Source organism: Myxine glutinosa, chromosome 7 (assembly GCF_964187855.1).
Source record: "Myxine glutinosa chromosome 7, kmMyxGlut1.1, whole genome shotgun sequence".
Taxonomy (NCBI): domain Eukaryota; kingdom Metazoa; phylum Chordata; class Myxini; order Myxiniformes; family Myxinidae; genus Myxine; species Myxine glutinosa.
In genome coordinates this window covers 116,633,986-116,648,002 of record NC_136267.1, presented here as the reverse complement: position 1 = coordinate 116,648,002, position 14,017 = coordinate 116,633,986, and the positions used below count along the sequence as shown (strand labels likewise).

General features: G+C 38.6%; 1 protein-coding gene across 6 annotated transcripts in view; it reads left to right on the top strand.

Annotated features, from left to right (window-relative positions):
* Nucleotides 1–824: 824 nt before the first annotated feature.
* Nucleotides 825–14,017, top strand: part of LOC137431529 (tropomodulin-1) — a 55,512-nt gene continuing 42,319 nt past the window's right edge. The window contains exons 1-4 of one of the 6 annotated variants that reach the window (XM_078782175.1): nucleotides 862–1,033; nucleotides 1,229–1,354; nucleotides 12,377–12,507; nucleotides 12,740–12,896. In XM_078782175.1, the coding sequence (XP_078638301.1) occupies nucleotides 12,388–12,507; nucleotides 12,740–12,896 (277 nt within the window). In that variant the 5' untranslated portion in view covers nucleotides 862–1,033; nucleotides 1,229–1,354; nucleotides 12,377–12,387. Of the gene's footprint in view, nucleotides 1,146–1,201; nucleotides 1,355–12,376; nucleotides 12,508–12,739; nucleotides 12,897–14,017 lie in introns of those variants that run through there. The other 5 variants (XM_078782177.1, XM_078782176.1, XM_068122939.2 and 2 more) reach the window with 5 other exon arrangements.

Here is a 14,017-nt window from a genome sequence, read left to right as displayed (position 1 = left end):
TATGATAAAATTTGGTGTTGAGGCCTATATTTGAAGAACTTGAAATTAAAACAGGCAATTACAATTTACAAATTACTACAACTAACAATTTTGGAAGTGTGGTCATGGACTGTGCTGAATTTAAAACTGGAGGAGTATTTATGGGTTTTGTTTTCATTACGTATGCAAATATGAAATGTCACCCCCACCCCCTGCCCTTCCCCTTGTGCTCCATTAAATTTTCCCATCCCATAATGTCTCCCAAACATTTCTCTTTTGTAACCCCAATCCTTTTTTGGTGAGTGTGTAGGGCATTAATCGTTGGCCTCTTGTACAAGTACTTACTTTATATAGGTACAGTGCTCTAATGTTCTCGATGACAAAGGTACTGTTAAAAAAGGTACTTGGCAACTGACACTGATAAATTACAACTTGTATAAGTCGTTGTTTCAAAGTTCACATTTGGTTCCAACCTGTACCATGCACCTGGTGTGTTGACGAAGGCATCTCAGTGTACACTATCTGGAATGACCCCCAAACTCTATGAAATCAATTGAAATCCTTTTGGTAAAGGGTTTGCATATATACGGGGCAATGTATACCCACAAGGTTAGTACACCCTCTTACAGGATAGACCATGATATTCCACCATTGACAAACTTTATTCCACCTCATTTTCCATCTTCAACGTATTTAATGCAGCAGGAAACCCACTGAAGATTTGTGCCACATATTTGCTGCTCTCCCAGTCCTGTCCTTGCCCCAGCACCCAATTGAGACCTTATGGTCGTGTATGTTTATTTATTTTGAGGCGTTGTGTGGTGTATTGGGTTTTGTGTGTGGTATTTTTGAAGCATAGACTAGTACATATAGGCTCGGGTTAGTCCTCAGCAGGTCCAGTCTCCATAAGGCAGTGGTGTGATCGGAGTGTGAGCTCTCCCCTTCCCCTCCCTCCAACCCCCATTGCCCCCCACATCCCCCGCCACACCAGCGCTCCATAAATAGACCGCGAGCGCCGTTGAACTTCGTTCGCGCGTTTCCTCGTCCTCCCCAAGTGAGTTTTTGCCGTCGTCGTGTCTTGCTGTCGCTTCCCTCAGGCTCTATCTTCTTTTTCTCCTCAGCGCATGTCTCTCAGCAGGAAATGGCATCGGGGGTGGTGGACCGTGGTGCGAGGGTGATGCGCTTCAAGTTTAAGTCAAAAGGGCATCTTGTGTATAGTTCCTGTGAATAATACCTGATGTGCTTGCAGGAAGGTGTTGTGGCCTACGTACGTACGTCGCTTTGCTCGCTATATCAGCATATGAATGCATAGTTGTAGAGCTGCTTCCAGCCACTTGCTTCTTGCTTCCCATGCATCCATTGGCGTGTTGACCGAGTGAGTAACATATGCTATTTGTGGTGCCAACACTGTCTCGCAGCGGTTTTACACACATGGTTAGTCCGGCGACCAGCTGTCAGAACGTTTTATTTTATATTCTGTGCAAAACTCCATATTCAGTCATGAGCAACGATTTGTGAACGAGGGGAAGGCATCAAGTCCACCGTCATGAGTGAACTCGATGGTATTCATATAATACGTACCCCACGCAGTCAACTTGGTGCGAGACAACTCTTCTGTTTTTTTATTTGTTTTTTTTAAATCAAATATGGCTGCCAGACCACGTGACCAGTGACATAAATTCCCATTCTCCAATCTAATTGCGTAGATCATGCTCAAGAAATTTCAAACTGATCGAACTAAGCATTGTACTTGTCGAATTATGACGTCATAATTAAGGCACCAATGACGCTGTCATTAACAACACTTATTCCCCATGCGGAGTTCATTACAATGAGCCACGTTTCTTTTTTCTTTTTTTCCCCCATAGAGGGGTTTCGGAGATATAGAGGTGCACATATATATTTATATATATAACCACCGGACCGAGAATGTGATTATGATGATTAGTTTGTTAAAATTAGCGACAGAAGTGCCCGTGGAGAGTTCGAGGAGAAAGGATAATGAGTTTGGGACTAGAGGGAATGGGATAGATGAGACAATACCCTGAGTGGGGAAGAAGGGGACAATGGCTCAAAAATGGCATAATTTTGCTTTTTCAATATGGAAAGGACCCTCGTGGACTATTATGCTGTGGAGTGATATTGAGGATAAGCTCTTACGGTGTATAAAATACTTAAATGGTTCTGCGTCTCAAACAGCATATGCCAGTCCAGGCTCGCCTTCTCGTGGTGGGGTTGTTTCCATTAACGCGTGTAGAAGTGAAAAGCGAATCTCTGGTGCCTTGAAAACAGTTGCTTTAGGCAGATGGGGCTCATTAGCCTTGGTAGGCAGCACGTCTAGCAGAAGGAAACACTGAATACAAATCTGCCGCTGCCTTGCGGTTCAGGGTTTAATGGGGTAAAATCAGCAATACTTCTGAAAGAAGCTGCCTTTGCATTTGTAACCCGTGGGCTAACCTTGGGTAAGGTGTATTACCTCCATTTTAGCCTCCCGATCAGGGTTGCGTGAAGCCACGAGAGCTGTTGGTGGAGGGCGATGCTTGAAGCTGGCACATATTGCCAGTAATGGCTGGGCTTGATGCAAGGCAGAGTATTCTCTTTTTGAGAACAATGGCTAGGATCACTCGTCTATTTTTGACACTACCCGGAAGAAGGCAATGGCAAACCACTTCTGTGCATGCCAAGAAAACAATCGTGATCAGAAATCCAAGAAATATAGGGCTATGGTGCTGGATGATGAGCCCCTCGTGTTTGAAAGAACCTGGCCGTTACAATGGGATTGGATCCAACGAGCAATGAAATCCAGTTGCTATGGTCACCAGAAATGAAAGTTGAACTCTGACCTTCTCGTACTTCACAACATTGCAACATGGAATGCAAAGTCAACGAATCAAGGAAAGTTAGATATAACAAGCGTTACGCCGAGGTCCCCCGTCGGGGAAGTGATGTGAGTTGACAAAGTGGAAGACGCAGAAAACATGCTATGATATGATATTTCGCTCACAAGGTTCAGACATACATGGAGGCGGCCATCTTGGATTTTGACGTGGGTTGCACCCACACACCAAATTCGAATGCGGTCCTTCGCTTACGCACGCACGCACGTACGCACGCCCGCACGGACGGACACACTGACGGAGGGGAAAACCATAGTCCCCCTTTCGCTCCGCGGTGCGACGGGGGGCAATAAAGAGGTGGAGAGGATGAGAACTGGAAATGTTGGGGATAAGTGAACTTCGATGGGCTGGTTCAGGGCAGTTTCAATCTGGCGATTCCAAAGTGTTCTTTTCTGGTCAGGAAACCTGTAAAAGAAATGGAGTGGCAGTGATTTTTAATAAAACTGCAGGGTCAGTAATTGAATACGATCCAGTCGGTGATAGCTTAATATTTGTGAGGTTGATAGGGCATCCGATGAATACCACCCTCATTTAGATATCTGCTCCAAGTTCTGTAGCAGACGGAGAAAATGTTGAGGAGTTTATGGAAAGTTGCAGGAACTGGTAGAACAGGTGCCTAAATGCGATATTTTAATCATTATGGGAGACTAGAATGTAAAAATTGAAGAAGCAGCAGCACCATGGATTGCAGGAAAGCACAAACGTGGTACCCAAAATGAGTGAATACTCGAGTTCTGTGTGGATAATGATCTTGTAATTGCAAACACATGGTTCAAACAACGCAAGCATAGACTGTACACATTGACGTCACATGATGGGTAACGTAGAAATCATATTGACTATCATTCTAATCAGCGGAACATGGAGAAGTGCAGTGCAATGTGTGCCAAAACTATACCAAGTGCAGACTGTGGCACAGATCATGAACTCGATCCTCATGACAAAACTATAAGTCAAATTGAGAAAAGTGATAAAAATCAAAAACTCAGACCAGATCTGACCCTGAAAACATCTAAACTAGAACGGCTCTCATAGAGCGCATAGTCTTGCCTCGCACATTAATTTTGAACAAAAGTACCATCATGAACTGAACACGCTACTATCATGGCCATATACACATATCCATGCACCCTATTATGTCACAGTTTATTGGCATGGGTTATGATGTCATAAATTCAATTCTTCACCACATCGGATCGTAGATCATATCTATATGAAGTTTCAGACTTTTTGGATAAGAATTTCAATTCAACCAATTATGACTGGAATACCACTTCTCCAGTGACATCATTGTTAGCACCCTACATACCCCATGGGGAGTTGATGACATATGCTGTTTTAATTTTTTTGTTGTTGAGCAGTTTCGGAGAATATGAGATCCAGATTTTTTTCTTTAATCCAATATGGCTGCCATACCATGTGACCGATGATGTCTGAGTTAGCATTAAAATATTCCCCATGGGGAAGTCCCTCCTATGTAAAGTTTTTCGCATCGATTGGACAACTGGTTGGAGAGAACCATTTTTTAAATAGAAAATATATGGATACAGACACAGACGGGCATTGCAATAGTCTCACATCCCCTTCAAGGCGAGACTAGATAAGATACCAGATGAATTGTGGCATGAGGTTGAAGACGTTGTAAAATAAGAGGCCAAAAGCAAGGAGAAAGTACAAGGTTAATGGCTGACAGAAGAGGCAATACATATTGCTGATAGAAGAAGATATGAAAACCAAAGGTGCATGTAGAGAGGACATTGAATGGTTAAATGGCGACTACCAACGATAAATTGGGAAAGACAAACATTTCCGAGGCCTGCATAGAGACAAACGGTGACAACGGATTGGGAAAAGCAATATGTCTTTTTTAAAAGGTCAGAAATTACAGGAAAGTTTAGGTCAAGGATTTGGGTCCTTAAGAGTAGATAGAACAGGAAACGATCTGATGGAAGAAACACAGGTGAAAGAAAGATGTAAGGATTATATTGAAACTCTATACAAACAAGATAGCAATATGATGGCAACCCTGGAAGAAAGAGAATATGAGCAAGAATCAATAGTGATTGCATGTGAGGTATGTGGAGCCCTGAAAGGGCTTGCAAACTTAAAACCAGGTGCTGATGAAATTCCAATACAACTCTTTAATCTAATTGGGCAATGGAAACTTTAACAGCTATCTGTAGACATATCTGGAGCAGGATTGTAAGGCCCAAAAGGTGGAAGCAATGAGTCTACATATCATTCCCAAAGAAAGGGGATACAAAGGAATGTTCAAATAATCGAACCTTTGCCGTGATTTCACATGCTAGCAAGATGTTACTGAAGATCATTCTACACATAATAGAAGACTTCATTGAGAAATGTTTGCTGAGCAAGCAGGTTTCAGAAGAGGAAAAGGTACAGGAGATAAAATCGCAAATTTGAGGTGGATCATGGAAAAAGCAAAGGAATATCAAAGGAAGGTGTATCTCTGTTTAATAGATTACTAGCAGAGGTACATGTGCCATGCACGGGTGGAGCCGAATAGCTTAAAAAAAAAAAACGTTTCGAGAACATTTATGAAAATTCCCACCCACTTTAGGACATGTGCAGTGCCGGGACCCCAAAAGCTGCACACCTGTGAATGTGTTTACATGCGAGCAGCTTCGCACGGTTGGAAACCAAAAATCATAATTGTATTGCGAAATCGATGAAACCTCCCACCCACCTCAGGACAACTGCTGGGACATCTAAAGGTTCCACAGAAAGTTTGGTGGGGCTAGCCCCAAAACTGAGGGAGTAGTTCGTGGAAGGACAAACAGACATTCCTGCTTTATTATATACAGGGTGTCCACAAAGTCGCACATCATCGGCAAAACCTTTCTTTGTAAGGTTGGCTACATCAGCTGTTCGAAATGTGTCCCACCAATTTCAAAGCGTTTTTGTAAATGGAAAAGCAGGTTTCTCTGAATGTTCTTCAACATATCCGGGATAATTGTCCGGCATTCTCTCCCCTTACTTGTTCAATCGGTATAGCAAGTGTATCATGAAGAAATCAAACTAGGATGGCATAGGCGTTGGAGTTGGAGGAAAATGTATCAACAATGACAACGGATCAACAATGACAATATCATCAACAATCACAAAAGGTCTGCTGATGATACTTCTCTGTTGGCAGAAACTAAAGCGGATTGGATGAAACTGCTGCAAGCAATGAAGAAGAGAAGTGAAAAAGTTGGTCTTTATTTAAACCTTAAAAACAAACAATGAATCTAGTCAATTGAGATTTGTGTGTTGAGATAGGAAGACAATCACTGGAAATAGTGGAAAGCTTAATCTTCCTGAATTCGAAGATCGAAGTGAGTGGAGAATGTGGAGGATAAATTAATAGTAGACTGTTAGCATTGGGGGGGGGGGGGGCAGTGATGTCAGGATTGGCAAGAATTGGGAAAGACAAAGATGTGACAAAACAAACCAAGAGGAGGCCGATGAATGTTCTGGTATTTCCACTTACAATGTATGATGGGGCAAAAACTGGAAAAATGTGATGCTGAGGTCAATGACCTCTCAAGGTCACCAGAGGTCAGATACAAATTGCCTCCACGTCTGAAATAAAACCTTGGGGTATGTAGATTATATGCTGAAACTTTCATGCTTTCGTCATAAAATGCACAATTGGTTTGCCTATCTGCCCCACTATCTACAGGATATGAATGAGCTTCGGGAAGCAGTGCAGGATATGAATGTTTGGAGATATCTGATCATAAATGTCACCAGAAGTCGGACATGACCTAACGGAACTAGATAACTAACAAGTACAAATACATTCAAAGTACACCGCCCCATGCCAAATAATTAAATATGCTGCAGCGCGGCATTGCCGGGGCGCCTCCGGCGCCCGGCAATACCGCAGTGCAGCTCATTGAGGCTGCATTGGGAGGGAGAGGTGTACACTAATTGATTGATTAATTGTATAATTAAAATCAATAAAAGATTATCACAAAATATTTTCATAATCAATTGGCTAATCGCATAACTAAACCACTAGTGCTTCATCCGAAGATGTATCTTTTAGAAATTTAATTAAATAAGTCATTTGTAAAAAATTAAATAATTAATTGATTACTCAATAAATAATTAATCGATTAATCAATAAATAATTAATAGATGAAATGATTAATCAATAAATCAAAAATATCCTTGATAGCCACATCACTTGGTCACTCATGTCCAAATATTAGCTTCCCAGCTCAAAAGGTGCCTGAGATATTGGCCAAATGAGAAAGAAAATATATAAATGATTAATAATGAAAATAAATAAATAATAATCATAAAAAAATTAAATTATTAATCAATTTGGTCAGAGAACACATAAACTACCACTATTTCATCAGAATCTGTAACTTTAAAAAAAAAAAATTTTTTGTCATTAATCGAATAATTAAATAATTAATCGATTAATTGATTAATTAATAAATCAAAAATATCCTTTGCAGCCAAATCACCTGGTCATTGGCATGTCCAAATATCAGCTTCCTAACTCAAAAGGTGCCTGAGTTAATAATGGTCAGAAGAGAAAGGAAATTTGCTTAATTAAATAAGTACTTAATTAATCGCTAATAATTAAATAACTCCTCAATTTATTGATTATTCAAAAAACAAAAAATACCGTTTTTGAGAAAGGACTTGCTCACTACTGTGCCGAAATTTCAGCTTCCTACCTCAAAGGATGGCTGAGATATCGTCCGGACAAACAAACAAGAAAACAAACAAGAAAGAAAACAAGTACACATACATTCAAAGTACACCGCCCCATGCCAAATAATTAAATATGCTGCAGCGCGGCATTGCCGGGGCGCCTCCGGCGCCCGGCAATACCGCAGTGCAGCTCATTGAGGCTGCATTGGGAGGGAGAGGTGTACACTAATTGATTGATTAATTGTATAATTAAAATCAATAAAAGATTATCACAAAATATTTTCATAATCAATTGGCTAATCGCATAACTAAACCAGTAGTGCTTCATCCGAAGATGTATCTTTTAGAAATTTAATTAAATAAGTCATTTATAAAAAATTAAATAATTAATTGATTACTCAATAAATAATTAATCGATTAATCAATAAATACTTAATAGATGAAATGATTAATCAATAAATCAAAAATATCCTTGATAGCCACATCACTTGGTCACTCATGTCCAAATATTAGCTTCCCAGCTCAAAAGGTGCCTGAGATATTGGCCAAATGAGAAAGAAAATAAATAAATGATTAATAATGAAAATAAATAAATAATAATCATAAAAAAATTAAATTATTAATCAATTTGGTCAGAGAACACATAAACTACCACTATTTCATCAGAATCTGTAACTTAAAAAAAAAAAATTTTTTTGTCATTAATCGAATAATTAAATAATTAATCGATTAATTGATTAATTAATAAATCAAAAATATCCTTTGCAGCCAAATCACCTGGTCATTGGCATGTCCAAATATCAGCTTCCTAACTCAAAAGGTGCCTGAGTTAATAATGGTCAGAAGATAAATGAAATTTAATTAATTAAATAAGTACTTAATTAAACGCTAATAATTAAATAACTCCTCAATTAATTGATTATTCAAAAAACAAAAAATACCGTATTTGACAAAGGACTTGCTCACTACTGTGCCGAAATTTCAGCTTCCTAGCTCAAAGGATGGCTGAGATATCGTCCGGACAACCAAGAAAGAAAGTAAACAAGTACACATACATTCAAAGTACACCGCCCCATGCCAAATAATTAAATATGCTGCAGCGCGGCATTGCCGGGGCGCCTCCGGCGCCCGGCAATACCGCAGTGCAGCTCATTGAGGCTGCATTGGGAGGGAGAGGTGTACACTAATTGATTGATTAATTGTATAATTAAAATCAATAAAAGATTATCACAAAATATTTTCATAATCAATTGGCTAATCGCATAACTAAACCAGTAGTGCTTCATCCGAAGATGTATCTTTTAGAAATTTAATTAAATAAGTCATTTATAAAAAATTAAATAATTAATTGATTACTCAATAAATAATTAATCGATTAATCAATAAATACTTAATAGATGAAATGATTAATCAATAAATCAAAAATATCCTTGATAGCCACATCACTTGGTCACTCATGTCCAAATATTAGCTTCCCAGCTCAAAAGGTGCCTGAGATATTGGCCAAATGAGAAAGAAAATAAATAAATGATTAATAATGAAAATAAATAAATAATAATCATAAAAAAATTAAATTATTAATCAATTTGGTCAGAGAACACATAAACTACCACTATTTCATCAGAATCTGTAACTTAAAAAAAATATTTTTTTTTGTCATTAATCGAATAATTAAATAATTAATCGATTAATTGATTAATTAATAAATCAAAAATATCCTTTGCAGCCAAATCACCTGGTCATTGGCATGTCCAAATATCAGCTTCCTAACTCAAAAGGTGCCTGAGTTAATAATGGTCAGAAGATAAATGAAATTTAATTAATTAAATAAGTACTTAATTAAACGCTAATAATTAAATAACTCCTCAATTAATTGATTATTCAAAAAACAAAAAATACCGTATTTGACAAAGGACTTGCTCACTACTGTGCCGAAATTTCAGCTTCCTAGCTCAAAGGATGGCTGAGATATCGTCCGGACAACCAAGAAAACAAGAAAACAAACAAGAAACCAGAGTGAAAACTGAGTACTCTCTTTCAGCGTGCGTCACTGCCGAGCCCCCTTCGGTGCCCGGCAATGACGATTTGCAATGCCTGGAGGTGGCATAGGAAAGGAGCGGTGTACAACAAGAAAACAACCAGAGTGAAAACTGAGTACTCTCTTTCAGCGTGCGTCACTGCCGAGCCCCCTTCGGTGCCCAGCAATGACGATTTGCAATGCCTGGAGATGGCATAGGAAAGGTGCGGTGTACAACAAGTACACATACATTCAAAGTACACCGCCCCATGCCAAATAATTAAATATGCTGCAGCGCGGCATTGCCGGGGCGCCTCTGGCGCCCGGCAATACCGCAGTACAGCTCATTGAGGCTCCATTGGGAGGGAGAGGTGTACACTAATTGATTGATTAATTGTATAATTAAAATCAATAAAAGATTATCACAAAATATTTTCATAATCAATTGGCTAATCGCATAACTAAACCAGTAGTGCTTCATCCGAAGATGTATCTTTTAGAAATTTAATTAAAGAAGTCATTTATAAAAAATTAAATAATTAATTGATTACTCAATAAATAATTAATCGATTAATCAATAAATACTTAATAGATGAAATGATTAATCAATAAATCAAAAATATCCTTGATAGCCACATCACTTGGTCACTCATGTCCAAATATTAGCTTCCCAGCTCAAAAGGTGCCTGAGATATTGGCCAAATGAGAAAGAAAATAAATAAATGATTAATAATGAAAATAAATAAATAATAATCATAAAAAAATTAAATTATTAATCAATTTGGTCAGAGAACACATAAACTACCACTATTTCATCAGAATCTGTAACTTTAAAAAAAAAAAATTTTTTGTCATTAATCGAATAATTAAATAATTAATCGATTAATTGATTAATTAATAAATCAAAAATATCCTTTGCAGCCAAATCACCTGGTCATTGGCATGTCCAAATATCAGCTTCCTAACTCAAAAGGTGCCTGAGTTAATAATGGTCAGAAGAGAAATGAAATTTAATTAATTAAATAAGTACTTAATTAAACGCTAATAATTAAATAACTCCTCAATTAATTGATTATTCAAAAAACAAAAAATACCGTATTTGACAAAGGACTTGCTCACTACTGTGCCGAAATTTCAGCTTCCTAGCTCAAAGGATGGCTGAGATATCGCCCGGACAACCAAGAAAACAAACAAGAAACCAGAGTGAAAACTGAGTACTCTCTTTCAGCGTGCGTCACTGCCGAGCCCCCTTTGGTGCCCGGCAATGACGATTTGCAATGCCTGGAGATGGCATAGGAAAGGAGCGGTGTACAACAAACAAACAAACAAACAAGTACAGATACATTCAAAGTACACCGCCCCATGCCAAATAATTAAATATGCTGCAGCGCGGCATTGCCGGGGCGCCTCCGGCGCCTGGCAATACCGCAGTGCAGCTCATTGAGGCTGCATTGGGAGGGAGAGGTGTACACTAATTGATTGATTAATTGTATAATTAAAATCAATAAAAGATTATCACAAAATATTTTCATAATCAATTGGCTAATCGCATAACTAAACCACTAGTGCTTCATCCGAAGATGTATCTTTTAGAAATTTAATTAAATAAGTCATTTGTAAAAAATTAAATAATTAATTGATTACTCAATAAATAATTAATCGATTAATCAATAAATAATTAATAGATGAAATGATTAATCAATAAATCAAAAATATCCTTGATAGCCACATCACTTGGTCACTCATGTCCAAATATTAGCTTCCCAGCTCAAAAGGTGCCTGAGATATTGGCCAAATGAGAAAGAAAATATATAAATGATTAATAATGAAAATAAATAAATAATAATCATAAAAAAATTAAATTATTAATCAATTTGGTCAGAGAACACATAAACTACCACTATTTCATCAGAATCTGTAACTTAAAAAAAAAAAATTTTTTGGTCATTAATCAAATAATTAAATAATTAATCGATTAATTGATTAATTAATAAATCAAAAATATCCTTTGCAGCCAAATCACCTGGTCATTGGCATGTCCAAATATCAGCTTCCTAACTCAAAAGGTGCCTGAGTTAATGGTCAGAAGAGAAAGGAAATTTGCTTAATTAAATAAGTACTTAATTAATCGCTAATAATTAAATAACTCCTCAATTTATTGATTATTCAAAAAACAAAAAATACGGTTTTTGAGAAAGGACTTGCTCACTACTGTGCCGAAATTTCAGCTTCCTAGCTCTAAGGATGGCTGAGATATCGCCCGGACAAACAAACAAGAAAGCAAGAAAACACGAAAACAAGAAAGCAAGAAAACAAGAAAACAAGAAACCAGAGTGAAAACTGAGTACTCTCTTTCAGCGTGCATCACTGCCGAGCCCCCTTTGGTGCCCGGCAATGACGATTTGCAATGCCTGGAGATGGCATAGGAAAGGAGCGGTGTACAACAAACAACCAGAGTGAAAACTGAGTACTCTCTTTCAGCGTGCGTCACTGCCGAGCCGCCTTCGGTGCCCGGCAATGACGATTTGCAATGCCTGGAGATGGCATAAGAAAGGAGCGGTGTACAATATGGAGGGCCCCAATCGTGTTTCTACACATTTCTAATTGGTGTTCTTTTTATGATGCAGCACCATTCCTGCAAAACATTAGAATGAAGGTTTGTCATATCATGCCACTCTTTCAGATATCCGACCCAAACCAGATTATATGTAGGCGAGCGTGCACCGGCTGCTGTGTATATCAAGCCAGACCGGCAGCTGTAGTCCTGATGATTGAAATGCTGTTCTTGCGATTCTTGTTTCCTAAGTAGACGGCAAGATGTCACTTCAGAAGAATTTAGAGAAGTACCGTGATGTCGATGAGGACGCACTCCTCCAGGATATGTCAAAAGAGGAGCTCGATAAGCTCACGCAGGACCTGGAAGATATGGACCCCGAGGTAAAGAGGGCATTTTGAGGGGGGTTTTGTTGGTTTGTGTTATGAATCGATGGACGAGTTCATTGTGCTTGCCTATGCTATTCTCTCTAGCACATTGATAGGAATTTGTCATTGGAACCACAACTATTTTAACGGAATTTGGTTTTTTTGCCTTTGTCCTCAAATTGCAAATACGTACAATGGCCATTCTCTGCTTGTCCATTACTGTCTTGTGCACGTATTCCCTTGGAAGAATGAGATGCTGCCAGTAGGCATGCGGCAGCGTGATCAGACAAAGAAACCCCCAACCGGCCCTTTCCTCCGGGAGAACTTGCTCAGCTATCTACAGAAGCAGGCACAAGAGACAGGAGAGAAGGAGGAACTCGTACCTTACACTGGCGAGAAGAAAGGTCAGATCCGAGTTGGAAAATATATTATGGATTTTATTTTTGGTATGGATTCTGAATTGTTACCTCTGCCACCAAATGTGGATGCAGGTTGTGTTTTCACCCCTGTCTGTCTGTTTGTTTGTGTTTGTGAACAGGATATCTAAAAAAGTTGTGGAAGGATTCGGACGAAATTTAGTCCACAGGTTGGATATGTGACAAGGACAAATTGATCCAATTTAGGTGTAGATCCGGATCTGGATCTGAGAATTTTAAAGTACTTCTTCTTAATTGAGAGATGGTAAAGGCCAAAAACGATATATAGTATGACATCTCAAAAAGTTGTCGACGGATTCGGACGAAACTTGGTGGATGGGTTCAGGAGGTTACAAGAACAAGCGAATTCGATTTTGGTTCATGTGTGGATCCCGATCTGGCCTATCGGTGGGATACAAAACATAAACGGTTCAGCCTGGCGGAGGAGGTATGCACTCTACTCGGTGCTATTCTAGTTTTGGTCAAGTATTTCTGTTAAAAAGAGAGTGCCAGGACCATGAGGGCATTTTGACTGCAACGAAAAGGTTTTCTTTAAAGCGAAAGTTTCCAGAACTCAATCCTTGTAAGCATATTTTTCGCTCAGTTTGCTCAGAACAGTTGCCATAATTTGATGGACTTGTTGTAAAATGGTTATTAAGTCCATTATTTATTTGTATTGCATTGTTGAGCGCTTTCTTCATTGCATGGAGCCTCACCAAGCACTGATTTATGCGACTGAAACGTGAGCGCAGACTTGGAACACCTCGTGAAAATGGTAATTTTTCAAGGATTATTATTGGCACAGCAACAATACAGGGCTAAATTAAGGCCAAGGGAAAAGTTTCACTGTTTATAAAGTCCGTTCACATTGTTACATCAGATGCTTCTTTAAGTTCCCTCAAAGTTATATCAGATATGTTTTTTTTTCGGTCTAAATACCCATCACCTTCACAGTTTCATATAATGTGTAAGTATTTTGTGTCTTTGGTTAGATTCCTATAATGCATTAATTCCTGCAAGGAAAATGGTAGATTTGCCTATTGTTATGCTTGATCTGTGGAGGTGCTTTTCCTTTAATACCCCAGCCTACAAGTTGTTACCACTTGACA